General features: G+C 42.3%; 1 protein-coding gene across 1 annotated transcript in view; it reads right to left on the bottom strand.

Annotated features, from left to right (window-relative positions):
• Positions 1-26,801, bottom strand: part of LOC307132980 (uncharacterized protein) — a 116,255-nt gene that overhangs the window by 36,548 nt on the left and 52,906 nt on the right. The window contains exon 3 of the mRNA XM_079827646.1: positions 7,966-8,628. Within this exon, the coding sequence (XP_079683772.1) occupies positions 7,966-8,628 (663 nt within the window). The remainder of the gene's footprint in view (positions 1-7,965; positions 8,629-26,801) is intronic.

Below are 26,801 nucleotides of genomic sequence, written 5' to 3'. Positions count from 1 at the left end.
CTGCATCTCCTGCCTCCTCCTCCAGGGAGGAAGAAGACTACGATCAGTCCAACAGAGGCTGTTGACAGACTTGTGCATTTCCATAAGGTAAAACTCATAATACTGTTGCAAAGTCATTGTGAACGTAAAATGCAGTGGTTTTCAGTCATGTCCTTGGAACTCACTACTCTGCACATTTTGTCTCTCTGACCTGACACACTTAAGGGATAGTTGTTTCCAACCTGTATACGTTTCTTTGTACTGCTGAACACAAAGGAAGATATTTTGAAAAAATAAGTTTAACAGGCCGCTTTGGGCAGCCATTGACTATCATAGTATTTTCTTTTTTTCCTACCATGGAAGTCAATGGCTGCCCAAAGCGGACTGTTAAACTTCCTTCAGAATATCTTCCTTTGTGTTCAGCAGTACAAAGGAATGTATACAAGTTTGGAACAGAATTTTCACTTAAGTGAACTAACCCATTAGTTCATGGAGCTCTTACCAAATGAGGTGAAGATCGCAATCAGGTTTGTTGAATAAGGGAGACATGCAACATGTGCAGAGCGGTGGGTCAATAGGACCGGGATTGAAAATCGCTGGCATAATGTGACTGTCCAAATGTACCATTTGTTATGGTGTTGTTGTTGTTTTTTTTTAATGATTTTTATTTTTTTATTTAAATAATTATTATTTTTTCATTTGAATGTGAGCAAGTTACCAGTAACAGGTTTAATGCATTTATCATTTCACGTTATAATTTAGTTTTTTTTCCCCCTGTTTATTTAATCTAATTTGTTTTTGCTTTTTTCAGTCCTGCACCAGAATTGAAGGCCATCTCAGAGGGAGGAAGGGGCCAACCAGCCATTCTTACTGGGATCAGGAAGGATCATGGGTAGGATCGACCACTTTTATGTTGTTTTGGACAAGCACATCATCCCTTGCACTGGAACCAGCTCCTTGAGTACCTTTGAACTTTTCACCAAAAAAACATCACCAAATCTCTGGCAAAAGTCATCAGATGTCAGTAGGTTATTTTAGGGAAATTACACCATTGAGTCAAGTAGACTGTGGACCAATGAACATTTTGTTGGCAGGAATGCTACAGAATCCCATACAGACAAACATGCATTCCATGAACTGGGTTTAAAATAGTTGGCACTGTCCATTGAAATTTTCAGTCACTGTTTTCAGTCAGATTCCGAAAATGTCAAAAAATTGACAGCACTGTTTTTTATTGTCTACAAATTTTTCACAGAACATTTTTCAGAACATCATACGTTTAAAGTACAGAGATGCTGTGAGTTGGGTGTACATTTAAAAGCCAGGCCTTTTGATCTGCAGTGTTTATATGGGTCAGGTGATGAATGCATTGTACCTTCTGTGTTGAAAATAACATTTCTGGCAGTAAAACCAGCTGATAGTGTGTTGACTTATTTAACTGAATGCACACATATATTTTTAGTCAAATACAGATTACACTTAATTACCTTAATCAGGGTTTGTATGAACACTATATTAGTGTGGAAATAAGTTTCTTGGTGTTAAAATATTGACACACCTAGTTTAGTTTCAACACTAACTTGTGTAAATTGGGTGGAGAGGAACATGCATGGTGTTAATGGTGAACACTTACAGTGTTGTTTTTACTCTATACAAGTGTTAAAAGAAGTAACACTATTTAAAGTGTTAGTTTAACTCTATTTAGTGTGGACCTATATAAACCCCGAAAAAGTGTTATTTTTCACACTGTGAGGGTTAATTTAACACTTTCAAATTTGCTGTGTTTTATAGATTTGAATTTTATAGAGATTGATTTGAAAAACCTGTAGCACAATTGTTCATTATCGTTTTATTAAAGTCTCCCTGTAGTTAATAATTGTATCCCTTAAACTCATCTTTGATCTCTAAAATTACATTTAAATGTTTTTTTCCTGTGAAAAAATTTCTTCATGTCTTAAACAAGCTTGAATGCAACTTCGACACCCTTGCTTCATTTAGTGTATGCTGATCTATGAATATGCAAATGAGCCCCGCCTCCACTCACTCACACCAGCTCAGAGATCCACTCGCTCAACTTTACAGTAGTAAACGCTGCACAATGGTAGGGATGCACGTTATTATCGGCACAACATCAGAATCGTCCGATAAACACTTAATATGAAAAAAATATGCCGATATCCCTTGCCGATATGATAACTTGATATGTGCCTGCAATAACTCACGTGTGCAAGGAGTGCTATAGGATAAGATGTCAGCAGTATGGTCATTCTTGAAGTGAAAGCAAGCAAATACATTGCATGTATGGTGATTTATATTGACAGTTTTTAAATGCTGCCTTGAAGTTGTGAATGCGCGTACAGAAGGACGTGACTGTCAATGCAGGGTTGCCAGGTTTTCACAACAAAACTAGACCAAAACAAGCACAACCGCGTTTCCCCACTCTCTAGCAGGCGCAGCAGCCTGCACAGCAGCAGAAGCTCATCTAGGTCCTAGTGCCCGCCCTCTAGAATGTTACATGTAGTGGGGGCGTTGTTGTTACAGTAATAAAATGAAAAGTAGTGAAAGACTGGGAAAGCTTGCATAATGCCAAGATGTCTGGTGGAGGACAAATTACTCACTGAGAGGACACTTTTTGCAGACGACATCACACTGAGTGAATCAGTTGAGAATGGCCTTAATCTACATGTCTTTCCCTTCACCTGAATTTCCCCTCATCCTACTTCCCCTCATGCTGAGGTCACCTAAAATACACCCAAAATCTTTTTTATTTAAATGTCAATTCTCACTATACAGTATTATATGTGTTTGATATAGTTTGAAATGTCTCAGTGCGACTGGTACAAAAATGTCATCACCACGGTAGTATACAAGAAGATAATAAGAGTTTTTAGAGCTTAGAGATATTTTGCTAATGACGGTGGGTGTGGCTGCTGGAGCCACATGGTCTCTTGTTGATACAGGTCATATAGGATAGTGATTAAATGTAAATTACCATTCTTAACATGTTTCCATTTGAAAGAGGTTTCTGTCTGGTCTGAGTCCTTAAAGCGATATGGCAGAAAGATTGGGGCTGGATACTGTAATGAGTGCAGCCCATAACGTGGGCGTCTATTAAGACGCTCTGCATTATGTAATATTCAGAAGTCAGGTATCAATATATTATTATTTACTGTAGAGTATTTGATGTTATCTATGGATTATCTTTTAATTGATTATGTAATTGGCATTAAACATTTACCTGACTGTTAAAAAACTGTTACATTTTCGATCTATTCTGACTTACTCTATAATTCTTTAATATGGCAACAAAGGGTTAAACGAACACGCAGCGACCTTCGAAATGCTATCGTTATCTTCATTGGAACGAATTCAGTGGTCTTACAGCTTAATACACAAATAAATTGAAGTTACTTCTTTTTCTGAATAAATAAATGATGTCATAAATCACAAGCATGACACTTGTAAATTAAATACTTTTATATACAGTTTATATAAAAATGAGAAATAATCCAAGGAGCTCTAAAATAATTGTAGAATGTTGTATTTGAAGCTAAAGACAGCATCAACTGATGCCATGCCACCCCCACTTGATGTGCACAAACGTTAAATCCAAAAATAAAATATTTAGGTTACAACTGCATCTGTCTGGGGTGGGGCAAAAAAAGCGGGCGGCTGGGCCAGTCGTGGGCCAGCGCATCCCTGTGCTTGGAGAAACATTTTGGGCAATGAGCATTGTCTTCTGAGGTCTCAAAAATGTTTTGCCTTAGCACTATTTTAAACGTTTTTTGGGTTAAATTATATGTGCTTGATTTCATTAATATTCATTTGTGTGTGCTTATATAAGTATCATTTAAAATATTAGGATGTAAGTTATTAACATTTTAAAATTTCCCATTTAAAGAAATCTAGTGTTTGATCATATCTAAATATTTATTAAAATGCAAAACCTAAAAATAAGTAAGCAGTTATGATCTGCAATACTTTTTTGAGCAACTAGACTAGATGCATGTATATTAATAAAGAGCCATACAGACACCTGGTGGATAATGGCATTACAAATGAAAATTATTATTTTTCTAGCCACAAAATAACTCTAATTTGCCTCTTTGCATTGGAATTCTCTATTTTAACCTTAATTACTACACTAATTGTAATATAAATAAGAACATTTTAGAAGAAAAATATTTTAAGTGGTCATTAATTGACAATAATTATTGCACAAATAGTATTTAGTACCAAAAGATCTTCTCAAAATATTCAATAAATATTATTGAACTAAAACATACAACATTTCTTTAATGGAAAAATAGTTAAGGTGTATGGTCACATTTGACCATCAATGAGTATGAGTGTGATCAATAAGTAAGGAATACCTGAGGGCTAAATACAAGAAAAACATTAAGATTAATGTTAACAATGTTGCATCTCCATCACTCTCCATTATAAAACGATCCTGTAAATATGGTTGACTTATAATCAATGCACATTATGCTGTACTGTTTACCAAATCTCGCTGCAAACATCTGTATAGTGAAGCTGTTCTGTATATCCGCTTAAGCCATTCAAATGTATTGACTCATGAACCACGTGACCGCGCGCGTCGCGAGATGAAAGCATGTCGCAACTCTGTTTTTCTATGCCTCTGGCTTTAACTGTATGCCTCATTAAGTGCGCCAAAACAATATTTATTGTTTGAATTTCACATTAAAACTTACACTTAGACTTTGTTAATATCAAAAGCAGGTTTGGCAATTTGGAGTGAGATTAAGGCCCAATCCCATTTCTACCCCTTAGCCCTTCTCTTTCCTCTACCTCTTTGTTTTGCGCGTTCATGTGAAGGGGTAGGGGTGTCTCGATTTTCTTTTGGCTGGAGTGGTAGGGGTAAGGGGAAGGGCCAGCCAGATAGCCCTTCAAACGAAGATTTTTCAGGTTCCCTCCACCGACTACCGTGCTGCTAGATTGTGTGTATGTTGCCACTCGTGATCGATCACTTGCGTGTCGCCTGCCTGCCAGTTTCTCCGTAGCTTGCTAAACGCACTTTGAGTGAATTGAACACATAATAATAACAATATAATGGTTAAAAATATATCTGGTCATCCTTCATAACGCAGTCGGTATTTACCATACATATTGTCTGTAAACTCTTGCGTTACCAAGGCAACAACTGACTAAGTTGACGTATAACTTATGAACATCATCGCAGCACAACAGTAGATAACGAAAACATATCCGTACTGGACGGCTTGGATCAGCACAGAATGGAACGGTTAATAAACAAAGAGAACAGTTTGGCCCGATGGAAAAGCGGCTTCACCAGCCTTGTATGTTCTGTATCATTCTGTATCATCTTAGGAAACTCTGGCTCATACGTTTTTGAACTGAAAATGAGCGCCGTTTTATTAAGTCCAAATACAACGCAAAACTCTGTTGGGAGTGCGTAATTTGTTAAACGTGCTCGCGCCTGTTTATACTGGTTAAATGTCACAGGACACTAATAAAATAAACGGGGTATGATGACGTGTGATGACATGTAATGGTATAGTAATGGTGTCCCATTTCTTATGAGAATATTTTCACACCTACGCCTTGGCACTCTGTTTCAAGGGGCAAGGGGAACACGTGGGGGTAGGGGAAGGCGAAGGGGTATAAAAAAGAATTGGGATTGGGCCTAAGTCGGGCAGAGTGAGACTGTGAGACAGAGCCTGGAAGCGTGTGTCTCACGCCAAATGTTTCTAAGGCCAGGGTTGCCAACTCTGACGCATTGTCAGAGTTGGCAACCCTGGCCTTAGAAACATTTTGAACATCATAGAACATCAGTGGAGAACTCCCCTGCTTCAGAGAATAGTTAAAGGCCCACTGAAATCAAAATAACGTTTTTTAGCTTTTAGTATGATTATCTTAGCCTTAAGGTTATGAATAAGCTGCTGTGTTCCAAAACAATGATACATTTGGATTAAGGAGATATAAGCATTCAAAACATATAAATACACCCTGAACTGCGTCTGAAAACGGTCAGTTGTTCACACATTTACTATTTTCTACATGGTGAACTGCACATAGCGCACTATACATGCGATAGGAAACGATTCAGACAGTGTAAATATGTTTTCAATTGAGGCGAATGAAGTCTGGGTTCACGATAGTTTCACGCACACCGCTGCAGCGCACACACATAGTCTAGACCAGAGGCATTGACTACAGACACGAGAGCGCAGCGCGGATCATATGCGCGAGTCGGCGCAGACGACAAAACATATCGGACCCATTTAAATGCTGCACAGAATGCTGTATTTCAAAGAGATATGGAGGAGATTATGATGATAAACGGTAAGATTCGGAGGAAACTGGCTTTAAAAAAACAGAAAGGCTCTAGTCAAACTGTGGTAATAACGAAACGCTATTGGCTGTTTCAAAAAAGGGGAGGAGCTGCTAACAGCTGCAGCTGTTTCAGGGGAAATTACGTCAACACATTGAATAATGCTGCTCGTTCCAAGGCACTTTAGTGGGACTTTAAAGGTTAACTAAACCCTAAACCAACTTTTTTTAGTTAATGATCTGCAAGACTGGGGCTTTATTAGTGATATTTGTGATAGATATTTCTTGTGATCAAGGAGTCTGAAGGTGCCTCGGCAGGAACCACTCATCCAGTCGGCTGCGTGCAGGCTCCTCCGGCCATGCCCAATTGAGGCCTAGCTCGCTGACGGCTTTTGTGAGGACATGGATGAGTTTGCCGTTTATTATTGTTATTTTCAGAGCTTTTAATATACTCTTATTATAAAAATAACTTTATAAACATTTATTTATCTTTAACAAGTATCCTTTTAGTAAGGAGACCTCAGAAATCTGAAACCGTTATGAAAAAAAAGCTTTCGCTCAAAATAGTGTTGTTTCCAAACAAAGGGGAAAAATAAATGAAAAAGCTGTTCATAGATTCGAGTAAATGTTTTGACATTTGGGCATAAAGTGTTTTAATTCTACAATATATGGTGTAAAAACATCTGAGTGCTGCCCTCTTAAGGTTGAACGGTGGCTACTGCAGTTGAATTTTCCTATTGGACGTTGCAGGTCATCGTGACATATGATGGTTCCTCAACGGCTCACTCTCAGAGCTCACCATGCCCTAAGAAATGTTTTCCTCAATCACATGATGAGAACGGCTTCACTCCAGTATGAACTCTCATGTTTCATGAAGTAGAAACATTATGAATGAAACTCACTTGACACTTGCTATCAACATTCTAATGAAGAAAATATGGTTAAATAAGTACACGTCAGTACATGTCTGGCTTTTCTTGCAATATTTTTGCCGCCCGTAATGTGTACAGAAGATACTTTTCATACATGAAAAATCTTGCCACGCAAGTGGTTGCTGTGGTAACGAACAACAATATCGTAACGTGCTGGCGTATATAGTCTAACTTTTATTTGAGGAAATCTGTTTATAGGCTATTAGGTTTTAACTTATTGGTCCTGCACTACCTATTGATTCAGTTGATTTGAATAAAATACATTGCATGTATCTGATCTATTTTTAGTGGCATTCAGTATGAGGATTTGAATGTTCATAGATTAGGTCAGTGTTCCCATTCTCTCTTGCGCTACTGCTTCGCTAGCATCGGGAGTTAACGCAGTTTGAGAATTGATAAGGCTCTGGCCCTGTGTCTACAGACAATTCACCCTCCTCCACTTCAGGTAAAGGAGAAAAGTCCTCTACTTCGAATAACCGCTCTGTTGCGTCACTCCAGTCACTCTCCATCTTTGCGAGTCTGACAGCTGTCAATCAATCCATCACTGCGAGTCTCACCCGCCCCCCTGTCCCGCTCAGCCCCGCCCTCGGTTCGTCCCCTCTGTCTCCACTGGGTTGAATTATTTGCTAAAGCCCATCCAAACATTGATTACAACAAAGCATATTAAAAACACCACATAGGCATATAAACAACATTAAAAACTTGCTTTTCACCACAGGGGGTCTTTAAAAGTTCTCACCTTGAGCTGGATGTTTTTCTTCTGTTGTCTGTTGTTTCTCTTGACTCATTTCTCTGCTTTCCTCCTCTTTTCGTTTCTCCTGGCTTGAGACTGTCACATTTTTCACTTCTTTGTGAATCTTGTTATTGCAATATCGCCCAGCATTTTTTTTTTTTTTGATGAATTCATCAATCTCCTTTAGAATTTGTCTTCGATTATTCCTATTGATACTGTTGGTTTTATAATATTGTCCTCCGAGTTTCCTGACAAGTTCCTTACATTTTCCACTACATTTAAAGGGCTTCCTTTTTTTTTTTTTTTTTTCAATAAACACCACCATTGTGAAATTCAAAGCTTGATCTCCAAAGATCTTAATTTTCTCCACAATGTTCCTCACATCCTCCTCAAAGTTTTCCAAGTTGACGATGAGCAGGAACACGTGAGGACCAGGATCAGAGAGCTCCAGACTCTTCATCATCTGTTTCTTTATCTCTTCATCAGTCAGTTGATCGTTGAATAATCCTGGAGTGTTGATGATGGAGATCGTTCTGTCTTCTACTTTTCCACTCTGTATCTCACTCTCTCTGGTTCCGCTCTCTTTAAACGCCTCTCGACCCAGTATTGCATTTCCCATTGAACTCTTTCCAGCTCCAGAAACTTCAAGCAACACAATACTTAGATCACCTGTCAAACAGTTCATATAATTAGCTTCAGCTCTTTATGATCAGGATAAATGTTTCTAATATTCTAACAATTTAATCCCCAGTTAATAACATTGACTCAGTCTCCTGCTGTATCATGCACAATTTCATGCTATCATTTGGCATGCAGTTTTTACACCAAAGTATTTGTGGATAGAGTCATCCCTGCTAACAGGGAACATTCTCATAACTTTGGCTAACGTTCTGTCAAGGTTTGTATCCTGTCCATAGTTATTGTTCCTGACTTTTCTCTTAAATTTATGTAAAGTTTATGCAAGTGTTCAAATGAACACTTTTGAACGCAATCAGCACAAACAGCATATCTTAAAATGTATTATAAATGTGTCTTGTTAATTATCTGGTTAAGGTTCTTTGTTTGTATCATGTGTATATATATCCTGTGTTCACCCTCAGGGTGCGTTCCATTCGACCCTAAGTGGACTGCGAAGTGGACTTCAGAGGGTATTCCGCCATCTTAAGTGAGATTCCAATCCAAAGGGAGCGAACATGTTCAGTCCGAAGGGTACTGCGAACGGCGTAGGGAAGAAGGGAACATCGATACATCACTTCACAGGAAGTAGAGAGTGAAAATCACCCAAATGTCTTTGCGCGTCGCATGCATCCCCTGTCAGAGCCGTTGGTTAGAAGAGTTTTTAAACAGCTCTGCGATTGAGGAGTTTACATATGCATTTGAATATTCATAGTTATTATACAAACTAGAGTATTTATGAATGGTTATGGCAATAACTGTTACATTCGTATATTATATTTTATGAATATGTAAACAAATTAAAAGTGTTGAGAAGCACCTGAGGGCTGTCATGTTTTATATTTTACTTTATTTTCCTCAGGAATGTTATATGCAGCTGCACTTGGGAAAGAAAGCGCGTGAGATGAGACCGCTACAAATACCATTGATTAAGAATAGCCTACATTTATACATAGTTAACCAAATCAAAGTATTTTCATATTGAATGACAGGTGCAGCTTCAAATCTGTTCATAGTCAATACAGGTAACTTATAAGTAAACTAATGGACAATGTTTTGATTATATTTTTAGATACATACCTTGTGTTTTGTAAATGTATATACTTATTATATGGTTTTCAATTTGAAAGTAAAGTAAATTACAATATTAATTTATGTTATATCATAATCTGCACCCTTCGTTGCCTTTCTTTAATGACGTTGCAGGGCGTTCCAAATGAGCGATTATTGTCAGCGAAGTCCACTTCAACTGATATACAGTGCTCAGGGAGTAGGGAGCAGTGAACAGTGCGTAGGGACCCTGTCGAATGGAATGCACCCTCAGTTTCTGTCGGCTTCCTTGATCTTCGTTAAGTTCAGCCACAGGTGTCGCTCTAACACTACAAGGTTGACCATAGATCTGCCTATGGCCTGGGCGGTGACTTTCGTAGCACGCAGGACCAGGTCTGTGATGCTACGGAGGTTGCGGAAAGCTTCTGGGTCAGGTCCAGTCTCATCCATAGCACGGAGGAGTTTGGCCTGAAAAACTTGGAGGACCGCTATCGAGTGGAAGGTGGAGCCTGCCTGGCCAGTGGACATGTAGGCCCTACCTGTGAGGTTTTTCTGTAGGGCTTAGACGGGTACGACACTTTGGCTTTCAATCCTACCGCTGCGGACGGTCAGACGCGTGCAGCTTCTCATACCCTCTTTCCTCAGCACCGTTGATGGTGAAGAGGGCGGATGAGGAAGATGGACGCAAGCAGGCAGAATTAGGGGCTCGCCACAATTTTGCCAGTTCATCGTGGACCTCCGGGAAGAATGGTTCTGCTCTCTGTCAAGGGGTCTGTTGGTGCCCCGGCAGGAATCAGTCGGCTGCGTGCAGGCTCCTCCGGTGAGGCCCAATTGAGGCCTAGCTCGCTGACGGCTTTCGTGAGGACGTGGATGAGTTCGCCGTCAACACCAGCCTTGGAGACACTGCAGAGCTGAGACGGTAAGGGGTTGGGTGTGGTGTGGAGTCACGCTCTGAAAAGAGCACTATCCTCGAGTGGAGAGAGGAAAGCGGCATACTCTCGCTGTGAGAGCAGCCGGATCCGACAAGAGCTGCGTCTGTGTGGTCATTGCCCAGGCAAACAACACACTTGCCGTGCCATTCCACGTCATGCAGATGTGCCACAGGTGTGGCGTGACATTTGCAATAACGTTGCTTGCTCTTTTGTGAATATTGCAAACAAAGGATACACCAGTGTTTTCACCGGAGAGCGCAGGGAAACAGCATGACAGCTCGCAGGATCACAGGCGATTGAGCATGCTAATCAGACAGGCCGCTGGCTCGAACGCTGGATCAAGCTGGCTATTGGCTAGCTTGCTGTTCCGCTGCAGGCTCTATCATCGGCGAGAAGAAGGCTTCGAGTAGGAGGGTCAGCGAAGTTCCGTAGATCGTCGCTAAAGGAGAATAAATCTGAATCCATGGCAATTCAAGTGTCTTTTATAAGCAGATGCCCCGCCCATTCTGGCGGGCTCTGTGCTCAGTTTGGCAGGCTCCGCACCAATTGGTTTGCGCAGTTACGCCTCAGCACTGTTATGGCTGTGCAGTAGCACTGTGTTATTTTACAAGTATTTCAAGAAAAGGAGTTTTCCCTCTGCGTCTAGCAATAGACGCAATATGACTGACCGTTCGAAAGGGAAACTTTGGATATAGAAAATTAATTACGTGTGGTTGTCCTGGACTGGAGGATATCAAATTTGCAAAAAATGTTTGCAAAGTGCAAAAGGAGGAAATAATACATAGAACATGTTTGTGAACACCATCCCTCTGTGCAGATAAAGGTATGTTTATAACTTAAAGGTACACTCCACTTTTTTTGAAAATAGGCTCATTTTCCAAGTCCATTAGAGTTGAGTTTTACCGTTTTTGAATCCATTCAGCCGATCTCTGTATCTGGCATAGCTTTTAGCATAGTTTAGCATACATCATTGAATCAGATTAAACCATTAGCATCGCGCTCAAAAATTACCAAAGACTTTCAATATTTTTCCTATTTAAAACTTGACTCTTCTGTAGTTACATCGTGTACTAAGACGGACATAAAATTAAAAGTTGTGATTTTCTAGACAGATATGGATACTCTCATTCCTGTGTAATGATCAAGGAACTTTGCTGCACCATGTGTGCAGCAGTGCAATGATATTACACAGTGCCTGAAAGTAGTCCCCAACTAGGTAACTTCCAATGTGACCGGCACTTGGCTGCTTTGAACATAGATATCAAAACACCGGTAGATTCAATCAAGAAAGTGCGTGTTTGCTCAAAGCATTTTGGACCAGATGACTATTTGGAAAATATGGACAGTTACCCGTACCACGGTACAGCGTCTAAAGGATATGGCCATCCCAACAATATTCAGAGGACAGACAGGACCAAGTGTATCCTCACCCATGGCTGTATGTATAACATTATTATTTTAGTTAGCTTGAAAGACCAGATTGAAAAAGAACTGCTGTTGTCTTTAGCTACCTGTGAAATGCAATCACTGAGTGTGGTTTGCTCAACCATTTGGTTTATACAGTATATAACGTAAGTAATTTTGTTATAGAGTTCTGGGGCCTCATTTATAAAACTTTGCGTAGGATTTGCGTCAGGAGTGGCGTACGGATGAAACATAGGACGTGCGTACGCACAGAAATATTCGGATTTATAAAACCGTGCGCACGCACATCCTACGCAGTTTTCCCTTAAAGGTCCCATGGCATGAAATTTTCATTTTATGAGGTATTTCAACATTAATATGAGTTCCCCCAGCCTGAATATTGTCCCCAAGTGGATAGAAATGTTGATCGGTGTAAAACCGAGTTCTGGCTGTCTTTCTCTGCCTTTGAGAAAATGACAGCCGAGAGTAGCCAATCCTGAAGTCTCCTGTTTTGACGTCCACACAGGAACGGTTACCTCCCTTTCCTCTGCCCAGAGAATCTGGCACGCCCATGCAAGCACTCGAGAGATCATGGCTTGTGAACGAGTGAATGCTGGCAGTTTCTCAGTGTTTGGATGTACAAATGAAAACAGAAGTATTTTTTCAGTTCCTTCTGATCTGTGATCAGTGATTTCTTATGTGTAGCTAATTATTCATTATTCGTGCACACACTGCGGCTTCTCTCTCTCCCGACAGAACGGTGTTTTCGTGTTTTCTATCTTGTGAGTCAGTGTTTTTGTACGTCCTCGTCGCGTCTATCTGTTCTACATACAGTTGTGAGTTTCTGCTCAACATCAGCAGAGTCACATCTTTAGAGATAAACCTCACGCACGCCGAAGCTCAGGCTGCACTGGCCGGTTGGCCTTCAACATCCCCGACCCCCAGTACTGCATCTGGCCCACAGCGGAGGCACCAAACGCGGCGCGAGATTAAGCAGAAGGGGGGTCAGCGTGAGCGTATCTGGGCTAGGCTAGCCAGCTATCCCCACAATAAACTGGATTACATTCGATTACTGCTGTTGTGTCTTTGTTTGCGCTGTGTACTCAATGCGCGTCACTGACGCTTTTCATATGATATGAACATATCTAAAAATAATGCTATAATCAACATTTACTAACTCGTTCATCTCGCTGTAATGGTACATTGTATGTGTAACAAAGTTGGTAATAATGTTGAAGACGGACTCGGCGTGACTGGGACTCGTGTTTATTCAGAACTCTCAGATACAAACACAATAAACTCGCGCTGACAGCACAGCTCTCACAACTCAGTAGTTACTATAAATAACTTTGTTAGCAATCGCTCCTTCTCTGGTACGTTAGTGATGTCCGGTTCGCGAACTAATCATTCTTTTGAACCGGTTCTTTTTAGTGAACGAATCAGTTCACCAAATCGGACTGAATCGTTCTAAAGGCTCCAGCTGCAGATCATCAGCGCACCCTATTTAGTCCCTCTGTATTCTCTTTGTCTTTGTCAGAGCGTTTGTTTGGATGTCTCGTGTGTTCTCCCGCCTGTGCCCGTTGTGTTCCTGCGTTGCCTGTTTCCTGTGTTCCGTGTGCACCCTGGAGTTCCACCATCACCGTGTTCACCGTCGTCACCAAACTGGGTTGTCTGCAGCGTCCCTGTGCTGCCCGGACCATCTGCCAACGCACCGCTCTGATCCTTGTGGCTTTCTGGTGTCTAACTGCGATCTTCTGCCATATCATTGAGTGATTCCAGTGGCCTTCTGGTTTCTACCTGCGATCTTCTGACTAAATAAACAAGCTTTTACTTGCTATTGTATCCTGCCTTATTTATCCGTTACAGAGCGCTCTGACCATTATGGATACAGCAAGTTCATCTGATCTCAACGAGTACCTAACTCACAGCAGTTCCAGAATGGACCAACAGGAGGAAAATCTGGCTGTCACAGGACGAGCGGTGCAGGTATTGGTAGCACAGGTGTCCGAGCTGACCCAACGAATACAACAACTCGTCAGTCCCGCTGTGCCCAGCCCACCGCCGATTCCCCCCACACCATCTACCATCAACCGCCAGCACGAACCACGATTACCCACTCCGGAGAGTTACGCTGGTGAGACAAACTATTGTAGAGCATTCCTAACCAAATGTTCCATGTTTTTTGCTCTCCAACCGCTTACGTTCAGCACAGAGGAGTCAAAGGTGGCTTTCGTTCTCACACTACTATCAGGACGAGCTGCGCTATGGGGAACGGCGGTGTGGGAGAACCAACATCGATGCTGCTCCTCGTTCCAGGCACTATCTGAGGAGATGAAGCGGGTGTTTGACCGGGGCGGTGGCTGGCAAGGAAGCAGCTCACCAACTCGCTGACCTTCGTCAGTGTAACCGCTCGGTCTCGGACTACTCCATCGAGTTCAGAACCCTAGCTGCCGAGTGCCACTGGAACGAGGAGGCACAGTGGGACATGTTCCTGCATGGGCTGGCTGACCGCATCCAGAAGGAGATTTTTTCATTAGATCTGCCGGAGAGACTCGACGGACTTATTGATCTAGCACTACGGGTGGACGCACGCCTGAGTCGGCTGGAACGACGGTCCAAGACGTTTTTCCAGTCTGGAGGTGTCGAAGGTCCTCAGGCTAGCGGAGGTGATGCGGTCAGCCCCAACATCGATCCCGAGCCCATGCAGGTGGGTCGTGCTCGGCTTTCCCGGGAGGAGAGAGAGAGACGGAGATCCCTTGGTCTTTGCCTTTATTGTGGCGGAGTGGGCCACTTCCTGAACAACTGTCCAGTAAAAGACCAAGCCCGGCGGTAAAGGGAAGGCTACTGTCGGGCGGGATCTCCGTGGATAAGACCTCATCCTCAACTCTCCTTCTGGTAAGACTGCTGTGGACAGCCCGGTCTCACCCCTGTCAAGCACTTCTGGATTCGGGGGCGGAAGGTCATTTTATGGACTTGACTTTGGCTCACACACTTGGTATTCCCATCATCCCACTCAAGGACACATTATCCGTCAATGCGCTCAACGGCCAGGAATTATCACCCATCACGCTCACCACCAGACCACTGACACTCATCACTTCTGGCAACCACACTGAACAGATTTCCTTCCTGCTCCTGGACTCCCCTCTGGCTCCTGTTGTCCTCGGTCACCCCTGGCTGGTCCAACATAATCCTAGGGTCGACTGGGGACATCACACTGTTTCTTCGTGGAGTGAAAGATGTTATCAGTCTTGTCTTGTATCTGCCTGTTCGTCTGTGTCTCGTCCTGTTTTTCAGAAGGAGATGGTGAATTTGTCTAACGTGCCCTCTGAGTACCTCGACCTGAAGGAAGTGTTCAGTAAGTCCCGCGCTGCTTCTCTTCCTCCGCATCGTCCCTATGACTGTGCTATAGATTTACTCCCAGGTAAGTCTCCGCCTAGAGGCAAGCTTTACTCTCTTTCTGTTCCTGAGAGGGAGGTCATGGAGAAATATATTTCTGATTCTCTAGCTTCCAAATTCATCCGTCCTTCCTCTTCTACAGCGGGGGCGGGGTTCTTTTTTGTGGGGAAGAAGGATGGTTCTCTGGGACCTTGCATTGATTACCGAGGGCTGAATAACATCACGGTCAAGAATACCTATCCTTTACCGCTGATGTCTTCAGCCTTTGAGAGGTTGCAGGGAGCATCCGTTTTCACAAAATTGGATTTACGTAACGCTTATCATTTGGTTCGCATCAGGGAGGGGAATGAATGGAAAACCGCATTTAATACCCCCAGGGGCCATTTTGAATATTTGGTGATGCCGTTCGGGCTATCCAACTCCCCAGCGGTTTTCCAAGCACTCGTCAATGACGTGTTGAGAGACATGGTGGACCAGTTCATATATGTTTACCTGGATGACATATTGATTTTTTCTTTGTCTCTCCAGGAACATGTTCAACACGTCAGACGAGTGCTTCAGAGGTTGCTAGAGAATGGGCTTTTTGTCAAGGCGGAGAAATGCGCGTTTCATGCACAGTCTGTTCCTTTCCTAGGATACATCGTTTCATCCGAGGGGGTGTGTATGGATCCCGACAGGGTTAAGGCTGTGGTAGAGTGGCCAAGTCCAGATTCCCGTAAGGCCCCACAGAGGTTTCTGGGATTCGCCAACTTCTATCGGCGTTTTATTCACAACTTCAGCCAGCTAGCCGCGCCTCTGACTGCCTTGACCTCTCCCAGGGTGACGTTCAGGTGGTCCGATACAGCTGAGACTGTATTTACCAACCTCAAAAGCCACTTTGTTTCAGCTCCCATCTTAGTAGCCCCTGATCCAGCACGTCAGTTCGTGGTAGAGGTCGATGCGTCAGAGGTGGGGGTAGGAGCGGTCCTTTCCCAACTCTCTGCTTCGGATGATAAGATGCATCCTTGCGCGTTTTTGTCCCCCCGTTTGACACCTGCCGAACGCAACTATGACATTGGTAACAGAGAATTGTTGGCAGTTAAGTTGGCTTTGGAAGAGTGGCGTCATTGGTTAGAAGGGTCGGGGGTACCTTTTATAGTATGGACGGACCATAAGAACCTCGAATATATTAGATCTGCCAAAAGACTTAACTCCAGGCAGGCTCGGTGGGCACTTTTTTTCGGACGTTTTGACTTTTCTCTCTCGTACCGCCCCGGGTCCAAAAACATCAAATCCGATTCTTTATCTCGAATTTTTGATCCTTCCGAACGCCCGGTTACTCCAGAGTGCATTTTGCCAGAGAAGATAGTTATCTCTACACTCACATGGGAGGTCGAATCGAAGGTCAAATTGGCCTTAGAAGGGGTAACGCCTCCGCCCGGCTGCCCACCGAGTCGATTATTTGTACCGGAGAAGTTCAGGTCCGAAGTCATTAAATGGGGTCACTGTTCCAATATCGCTTGCCATCCAGGAGTAAACCGTACTTGCAGTTTAATAAAGCAACGATTCTGGTGGCCATGTATGGCTCACGACATTCGCAGTTTCGTCCTGGCTTGCTCAATTTGTGCTGTTGGTAAGACGTCTAATCGACCTCCTGATGGGTTACTACAGCCGCTGGCTATTCCTTCGAGACCCTGGTCCCACATTGCGCTAGATTTTGTCACTGCCCTCCCACCCTCTAATGGCATGATGGTTGTTTTAACCGTAGTGGACCGGTTCTCGAAGGCGGCACATTTTATTCCCTTGCCCAAATTGCCTTCAGCCAAGGAGACAGCGGTGTCTGTTATAGACCACGTCTTTTGGTTACATGGCCTCCCGATGGACGTGGTCTCCGACAGAGGTTCCCAATTTGTGTCCAAATTTTGGAGAGAGTTTTGTAAATTACTAGGGGCGACGGTCAGTCTGTCTTCGGGTTACCACCCCCAGAGCAATGGTCAAACTGAGCGAGCCAATCAGGATCTGGAGAGAATGTTGCGATGTTTGGTTTCCAAGAATCCTTCATCCTGGAGCCAACAACTCTCTATGGGGGTGTACGCTCACAACGCGTTACCAGTGTCATCCACGGGCCTTTCCCTTTTTGAGTGTAGTCTAGGTTACCAGCCACCTATTTTTCCGAGTCTGGATTCCGAAGTCGCGGTCCCCTCTGCTCACGCCTTTGTCCAGAGGTGCCACCGCACATGGACCAGAGCCCGTGAGACTCTGCTCCAGGTGGGGGCGCATACCAAGGCTAAAGCCGATCGCCTCCGGTCGAAGCCTCCCGTATACGTCGTGGGTCAAAAAGTGTGGCTTTCTACCAAGAACATTCCGCTCCGCTCCGTGTCTAATAAACTTGCTCCCAAATTTATCGGCCCGTTCACTGTCACCAAGATCATTAGTCCGGTGACAGTCCGCCTCAAACTTCCTCCAGCGTACAGGAGAATTCACCCTGCCTTTCATGTCTTTCCAGTTTTTCATTCCCGTCTTAATCCGCCAGTCCCGGTTCCCCCACCGCCGCGACTCGTAGATGGGGAACCAACGTATTCGGTTAATCGTATTCTGGACTCGAGACGGAGGGGACGCGGATTCCAGTATCTGGTGGACTGGGAAGGTTACGGTCCGGAGGAGAGAAGTTGGGTTCCTGCTAGGGACATTCTGGACCACTCCCTTATTGATGATTACAATCAGCAGGTAGGTTCTCCTGGGAGCGTCAGGAGGCGCTCCTAGGGGGAGGGGTACTGTCACGGTTCATGAATTCACCATCTCATTCTTGTGTGTGTATGTGTGTTTGTATGGGGCGGAGCCGCTGGTTGGCTGATGATCATTACACCTGTCGCAGCTGATCAGCGCTCCAGCTGCAGATCATCAGCGCACCCTATTTAGTCCCTCTGTATTCTCTTTGTCTTTGTCAGAGCGTTTGTTTGGATGTCTCGTGTGTTCTCCCGCCTGTGCCCGTTGTGTTCCTGCGTTGCCTGTTTCAGGTGTTCCGTGTGCACCCTGGAGTTCCACCATCACCGTGTTCACCGTCGTCACCAAACTGGGTTGTCTGCAGCGTCCCTGTGCTGCCCGGACCATCTGCCAACGCACCGCTCTGATCCTTGTGGCTTTCTGCTGTCTACCTGCGATCTTCTGCCATATCATCGAGTGATTCCAGTGGCCTTCTGGTTTCTACCTGCGATCTTCTGTCTAAATAAACAAGCTTTTACTTGCTATTGTATCCTGCCTTATTTATCCGTTACAGTAAGTTAGATGACTGCTGCGCTTGTGATAGGGCAGAGAGTGACAGAGAACACGCGCACTCTGTCTTCAAAATAAGTAGGCCTGTCGCGATTGGTCGATACAATCGACTGCGTCCCACAAATCTCCATCAACTGCAAGATGCTATCTTATCAATATGGGCCAACATTTCTAAAGAATGCTTTCAGCACCATGTTGAATCAATGCCATGTAGAATTAAAGGTCCTGTTCTTCGTGATCCCATTTTTCAAACTTTAGTTAGTGTGTAATGTTGCTGTTAGAGCATATATAATACCTGTAAAATTATAAAGCTCAAAGTTCAATGCCAAGCGAGATATTTTATTTAACAGAAGTTCCCTTTCAAAGCCTACAGCGAACGGCTGGTTGGGACTACAACTCTGTACATCCTGCTTTAATTATGTCAGTAGAGCAGTTTGTCGACTAACCTCCGCCCACAAGAGTACGCGAAAAAGGGGGCGTGGTCTTGTTGCTCCCGCGTGGAGTAGAGGAAGTGTTGCGTTCGGTTGCGTTTGTAGAGTTTGTTTGTCGCCATGTCGTCGAGACGCTGTTATTTTCATCCCGGAGTCAAGTCACCTTTGTTTGGCTTTCCCAGGGATGCTGTACTTATAGATCATTGAGCGCATGTATCCCCGTTATGGTAAGAGGCGTGAACTTTCCGGTAATGTGCGCTCTGCGTGCGCTAAGCTGCTGTGGAATCACAACACGGGAACCGCTGGCACAATCAGAGCTCGTTACGTATTTCTGAAGGAGGGACTTCATAGAACAGGGAAATCTTTCAAGCCGTTTTGAGGACAGTGAAAACAGCGGTATACAGATAAGTAAATTGTTTGAAAAATACAGTGTTTTTTTACACACGAAACATGAACACATGTTATATTGCACACTGCAAACACAATCAAAGCTTCAAAAAAACACGAAGAACGGGACCTTTAAGGCAGTTCTGTAGGCGAAAGGGGGTCAAACACAGTATTAGTATGGTGTTCCTAATAATCCTTTAGGTGAGTGTATATATTAATCGCAGCTCAGGAAAAAGAAAGCAACAGAGTGCGGCGCGGCCAAGACGTGCTCGCAAGCGCTGCCGGACTCCGACCTTAAGTGCGCGCACACACCTTTCACTCAGACAGATTGCGACGCCAGTTTCGCGGATTATTGGGTTTGAATGGTAAAAAATATGTAAAAATGCACGTCCTGGAGAGTATTTGGGTTAACGCAGTCGGATATGTCTTTAGTGAACGTATACAGAGTTGAATGAGAAATCGGGTGTTACAATGAATTTGGTCCGTGCAGCTCTTAAAGGGCCGGACCTAATATTCTGTGTGAAGCAGGGCAGGGCAGGGCAGGAACATGCCGGCCAAGTGAGCTTTTAGGGTTTTTTAACCCTGAAACAATGATAAAACAATGAATAGTAAGTTCTGTCATAGTATTCAATTGCTTTTACAGTGTTTTGCCATGGTATCAATTCAGTATCAGTATTGAGGTATTTTAGTCTGGTATCGTATCGAAGTCATAATTTTGGTATCGTGACAACACTATTCTATATAAAAAGTATTTGCTGATATTCTCTTTTTTTTTGTTATGTTGGTTAACAAATGTGTACCTTTTTACATTTTTACTCTTTTAGTTTTACATTTTGTCAAGGGCTTGTTTACATTTATACTTTTTTTATAGTACACTACTGAAGGCCAACGTTGCAAGTTAAATAAAAAATTTTACAAATCATTGTGATAAATTAGTCAATAGATTAATCAATTAATCGCTAAATTAGTCGATAGATTAATCGATATAAAAATAGTTGTTAGTGGCAGCCACTGATCTATATAAATGACTGGATAGCTCATCGCGTTCTAAACTGCCATCACGCGGTGAAGCCACCGGAAGTGCTCGAGCGGCCATCTTACTATTCCCTACCAACAGAGGGCATCATTGAGGTTGTCAGGGTTCTCCTCTGACAGCTCTGTATGTTTTGTCATTGTTTAATGTGTCTTTGTTTGGGTTATGCATGAACACATGGCTCTGTCTTGGTTTGTGTTTGCCATGTGCTCCCTGTGTCCTGCCTTCTTGTTTCCGGTTACCACGCCCCCTTGTCTAGTCCTCATTGATTGACTAATTGTATGCTCGCCTGTCAGTGATGCGCGGGTTGATCCAAAATGAGCGGGTGCCCGCGGCCACCCGCGGTTACCCGCGGTTACGAGTCATCCAAAAATATTTTTAATGATATTCGGGTCACGGTCGGTCGGATCGTCAATAAATCCTTATTTACCTTTTGAATGTTGAGCGCTATTAACTTTTGAATAAATGCTGACGCGGGACAAAATGCCCGATTTCCCAAAACGTTGAACTGAGCAATGCCATTGTACCATTTTAATAGGCTACTTTTAAACGCATTTAAAGTCAGTTTTATGTATTTTCTGAGAGGGGGCGGGATTTTTGTTGGGAAAGTCGGGGGAGAGACGCACACTTCGATTAGACTGGATAAACACATGCAGCATCTTAATTGTCAAGAAAATTAAACGAAATAAATGAATAAATCAAGCCTATTACATAACACTAGGCTATATCATACAGCATTCAGAAAAATAACAGTTTGCGCTCCTAAGGACTTTCACACTTTTCCAAATGTTGTCCAAATGTGGGCTGATGAATTCTTCAAGCCGGGTCGAAACATAAACATCGCGTTCATCAATAATATGCATCTGGAGCTGAAATGGAAAATGATGGGCCGCCTCAAGAACTTCCTGCTCTCGCTGCTGCACCTCTGAGCGCACCACGCCAGGGCCTGAAACATTTTCTCAATGGCCCAATGAGCTACGATGAGCATTTACTACTTTTAAAAAATGCGGGTCAGGAAGCGGGTCGGGTACAATATTTTCTTCTTTTTTTTTGCGGTCCGAGTTGCGGGCGGGTTAGTTGAAAACGTCGGTCGGGTGCGGGTTGTTTATACATTGACCCGCGCATCACTGTCGCCTGTTCCTTGTCTGAGTGTGCTCACCCTTTCCTCATGTTCTCTGCTCCTTGTTTGTCTGAGTGTGTTCACCTGTTCCTCATGTTCTCTGCTCCTTGTTTGTCTGAGTGCGTTCACCTGTTCCTCATGTTCTCTGCTCCCTTTATAAAGTGTGTTCTTTCCCTCATGTGGTTACTGGTTCGTTATACGTTGTACCTACATGTGTTATGCTAGTATTCAGGGGCGTCGCACCCGTGGGTTTTCCCGGTGAGAGGGTTCAACACCCACACTTTTTCTGCAGTTTTCCCGCAGTTTTGCACAAACGCTTTAGGGATGCCACAATTCTCATTATAATATTAAACCGTTCGGGTACGGCATTCACGGGTCAATTCGCGCTTGTGAATTACGTGATATATATATATTTTTTTTGCAGTGTGCCTGTGAGTCTACGCGCTGATATGAGCAAATATCCAATCACTATACACAGTTATAGACACGCTTGCAATGTTGGTGTCAGAGAGTTATAATCACGGAACACTATAGTTATTCACAATCCCGAAAGTTCATTATTTGCATGCGTTTTAAAGCCTTTGCGGTTATTCGCGTGCTTATGCACCGTTTTAACGCGCAGAGCGCGCGCACTAAACTTGATTACTGGACTAAGTAGTCTTACTGCGCTAATACTGTCAAATACACACCAGGTTAACAAACACAGTCGGTTATGTGTAAAGTGAAAGTAAATTTGCTTGTGTCTGTATATTAGATGCACGTCTTACATTGACAGCAGCGCAGCCTTTAGAGAACACGCTGTCCTTAAAGGGACAGTTCACCTCTAAAATTATGTCATTATTTACTCACTCTAATGTTGTTCCAAACCTGTATTCATTTCTTCTGTTGAACACAGACAGTTGATGTTAGCCATTGACTTCCATATTATTTCCTACTATGGGGATGTTAATGTTAATAAAACTACAAAAGACATAGAAAATCACTCTGTTCTTGACTGAAAAACATTAATACAGTAGCTTTAATAAGAATCAATGTATATTTTATAGTGAAGTCTATGTAGTGTTTTATTTTTACATTTATTGATTAAATTTCATACTTAAATGCTGCTGTACTGCTCTGAGCTGCCAGTGTAAATCTTTATGTATATTTATTATATATTATACTATTCACTAGGAATGTGTACAAGGTTTTTTTAAGTTAAGTTTTAAGTTTAAGTAAGGTTTTTCAAGTCTTTTAAGTAAAATAAAAAAAAATTGATTTTTTTTTTCTCCTTAACCTCTTTCTGTCCCCGTTACCTAAGAATAGAATAGCAAAAAACTGATGTGACTAGCCATCAGAACCCAACCGAACACTGTGGTTAAAAAAAAAAATATATATATTATACCTTGTATGTTATACCTTTTGTACCCTTCTGTCATTGTATTCATCGTTTTTATTGTTAACAAACAAACCACATCCATCCCCCACACTTTTGAAAAGCTTGCTACGCCTCTGCTAGTATTGCTAAGTGTTTGTGCTGCTTTTCGGTCTTGTCTTGTCTTGTTTTCTGTGTCTCTAGTTCCTGTCCTGCAAGTAAAGCTTCCCTGGCAGCTTGCTCTCCTTGCCTAGCTGCACGCTTGGTGAGTTTCCTGATAAGACCTGACTGCATTGTCCCAGGATTCCTGCCTGGCCATCGCTGGTATCCTCTGGTCTCTTACTGCTCTGTCAGAACTGCTCTCCAGTCTACCACCTTCTGGAGTTATTGTGGCTGCTCTTCCTGCCTGTGATTGTGCTCCTAACCCGCCTACTGTTTGGACTGTGTTCACCTCCTCACCATTTCTTGTCTTGTTTGCTGTTTGTCAATAAACCCCTGATCACTCATTCCTGCATTTGAGTCCTCTCTCATAGAACTGTGACAGACGTACAGCCAAAACATTGAGATGCTGCAAATCGTGTGATTTTAGCTCAGTCTCACAGGATTAGCTTTACGATATATGTATGTAAATTAATAGTTACTTCATATGTTTTCTGTAATGTTTATGGTCTTTTCGGAGAGGATGAGTCACTTATTGAAATCGGTGATGTGGGTGTGTTTACTGCACACTGCCGACACGGGTAACTTAACTGAACTTACACAAACATTTTTCTTTATGTATGCAATTATGGAGGAAATATTCATTATTAACGCATATCTTCAGCTGCAGAAATTGATTTGAATAGCTTATACAATATGAATACAAGCCTCTATATTGCACTATATTGTATTACAATTCAAAGTTTGCCATGCATCATCTTGGAAATAAAGTAGTCAGCGTTATGTGTGTATTATTTCCTGATTGAGCAACGTCTATTTCAGACTCTTAAAGACGGCGCAAATGTGTGCCGTTTTTAGTTTCCATATGAGTTTTCATGTATTCCAAGTGTTATATGAGTATAAGTATTTCATATAAGTGTTTTGTATGCCATGCTGTTGAATTGCATATTTATTTAATCATAATTTCAATAATTAATTGCTTCAAAATGCATGCTGTTAACGAAATCATTGTTGAAACATTTGCAGTTAGCCTACTGTATGAATAAAAACAATACTACAGCACAACATAAATGCATAAACGCAACAGTACAATGCAATTTCAGGTTACAAGGCATAAATCTTTATTCCGATTTCAAAATGTGTGCTTTGTCAGTTGTAATACAAACGCTGAAGTGTCTCGTCCGCCCGCAGAGCTGATGTTCACTGACTTACTGTAATGAATATGAACGTAACTTTTTAATAAGCAGGGGAAATTGCTGACTATAAACAAATAACCATTTCCCTGCTCAGGAAGTTTGTGTTGTAAGAATGTACAGGGAGACTTTAGATATAAAAACGGTGTCTCCGTGGGCAATGTTTTCTCAGTAAAATCATTTAAAGGTGAACTATGTAGGATTTTTGCAGTAAAATATCCAGAAACCACTAGGCCAGTGTTATATATTTTGTTCAGTTGAGTACTTAGAATATCCCAAATGTTTTCAACTATTTGTAAATCGTGAGAAATTTGCTATTTTAACCACGGAACCGGGACGTGTGAGCTATGCGTGTGAGGGAGTCGCCTGTCGATTGCGTCATATCTGCGTCACCCTCGGTCTCCGGTTTTATTCAGTGAACACTTTACTCTCACTGCAGTGTGAACAAGTGTCATAGCAGCCGCCGAGCGAACGTCATAACTTCCTTTTCAACACACTCAGATATATCTAATACGATAAACAGAGTTGCGTTACCCCAAACTCATAACTGGAAGTGGCTCCAGCAACCGTGTCATAATAAAAGTCCCGCCAGCGACTATGCCATAATAACAGTCCCGCTCTTCAATCGCTCCTGCGGCCTTGCTCAGCTCCACAACACTCGCTCCTGCTCTGCTTCAGACTACAGTAATGTTAATAATCGCATCCATGAACATGATTTCTGCCCGAGTCCTATCCTGACTGTTTCCCACCGGCTGTGAGGTGAAGACCACATGTCCCGAGATTCTGCGCTTAAACGTGCCGTCATCAAACTTCGCCTTTGTTTTGAACAGGCGACCTCTAGTGGACGGAAAAGTTACATAGTGTAGCTTTAATGTCCTATTCATTCAATAGAATGCGTGAGCTGACTATAGGGAATACCAACATGGCGGCGCAGCGGCTTCACTTTTTATGACGTCATGAGCAATCCAGTCATTTATATAGATCAGTGGTGGCAGCCCTAAAAATATGCACTTTTCTCATATTACGTTAATCAAAATCAAAAGGTCGGAAGACCGAATCCATGTTGCACGTGGCGCATTGGGACAATTTTTTCCTTGAATTACCGCTGGGTCTGATTTGCGCTAAAAAATCTCACCAGTTCGAATCTGCTCTCCTCCTTCCTTCTGCCCCAGTCTGTTCTGCCACACTTCTTGCTTTTCACATTCTAAAAGCTCATCTTCAGTGTTTTCCGGTTCAAATAGATACGGTTCAAGATCTGCACCAAAGTAAATATCTTCTGAATCGTCTCTCACAAACGTCTCCATGGTTACAAGGCAAGCTGATCTGTGCAAGCAGGTTGTCACGCTGGTTATGTTGACGGAAGTTAGCCTACTTTCAGGCGCTGTGTAATATCATTGCGCCTGCACCCATGGTGCGGCAGGAAAGCTCCTTGATTATTACACAGGAATTACAGAATAGTTCATAGCCATATCGGCCTAGAAAATCACAACTTTTCATTTTCTGTCGGTCTTAGTATGCGATGTAACTACATAAGAGTCAAATTTTAAATAGGAAAAAAATTGAAAGTCTTTGGTCATTTTTGTGCGCGATGCTAATGGTCTAATCTGATTCAATGATGTATGCTAAGCTATGCTAAAAGTGCTACTGCCAGATACAGAGATCGGCTAAATGGATTCAAAAATGGCAAAACTCAACTGTTTAACTGTAAGGGACTTGGAAAATGAGCCTATTTTCAAAAAAGTGAAGTGTTCCTTTAAGGCCGAATGATTTCCGAACGAGGCCGAACGATTCTGGGACGCAGAGGGAATCCCAGAATCCAGTCATTAAAATTGAATTTACAGTATAATGATGTTCATGGTGTTTTAACGTCTCACAAACCATATTTGGACATGAACACACAAACATTTCCAGAGCTGATCTGAGAGAACCCCTAATGAGCATTTCATAATTTTATTTGAATAAAAACTATTGTCAAATACACTCTGAATAAGGTCTTCTCTACAACCCGTCAAAATAAAAGTTTGGTTTAACTAGAAGAAATTATGATATAAATATATTACTATTGTAGGCCAAAAATAGAATGTAATTGTCAAAATAATAATAATGCATAATTTAAACATTATTTTTAGGTTTTTTTTAATCCATGGTTTAATTTAATAAATCTGTTTTGCAGCACTTTGCAAAAAAAATAAAAGTAGGCCTATACAATTTTGTTACATTGTATTTGATTACCACCGTTTTTGATAATATATTTGTATTAAATCATAAAATGAAAAATTTCATAGGACTCTATTATTCTTAAACATTTTAAGAAAATAATGATAAAAAATGAGTTGTTAATCTAATTCATAATCATTTATTGAATTTAGTTTTATTGAAATTGTAATAAACAAAACAAACAAAGGGTTTCAAGTTTATGAAGATATTAGCATTTAGCATTTGTTCAAACAAAA

Source organism: Gobio gobio (genome assembly GCF_949357685.1).
Source record: "Gobio gobio genome assembly, chromosome: 10".
In the NCBI taxonomy this organism is placed as follows: domain Eukaryota; kingdom Metazoa; phylum Chordata; class Actinopteri; order Cypriniformes; family Gobionidae; genus Gobio; species Gobio gobio.
This window is presented reverse-complemented; position numbering and strand designations above follow the sequence as displayed.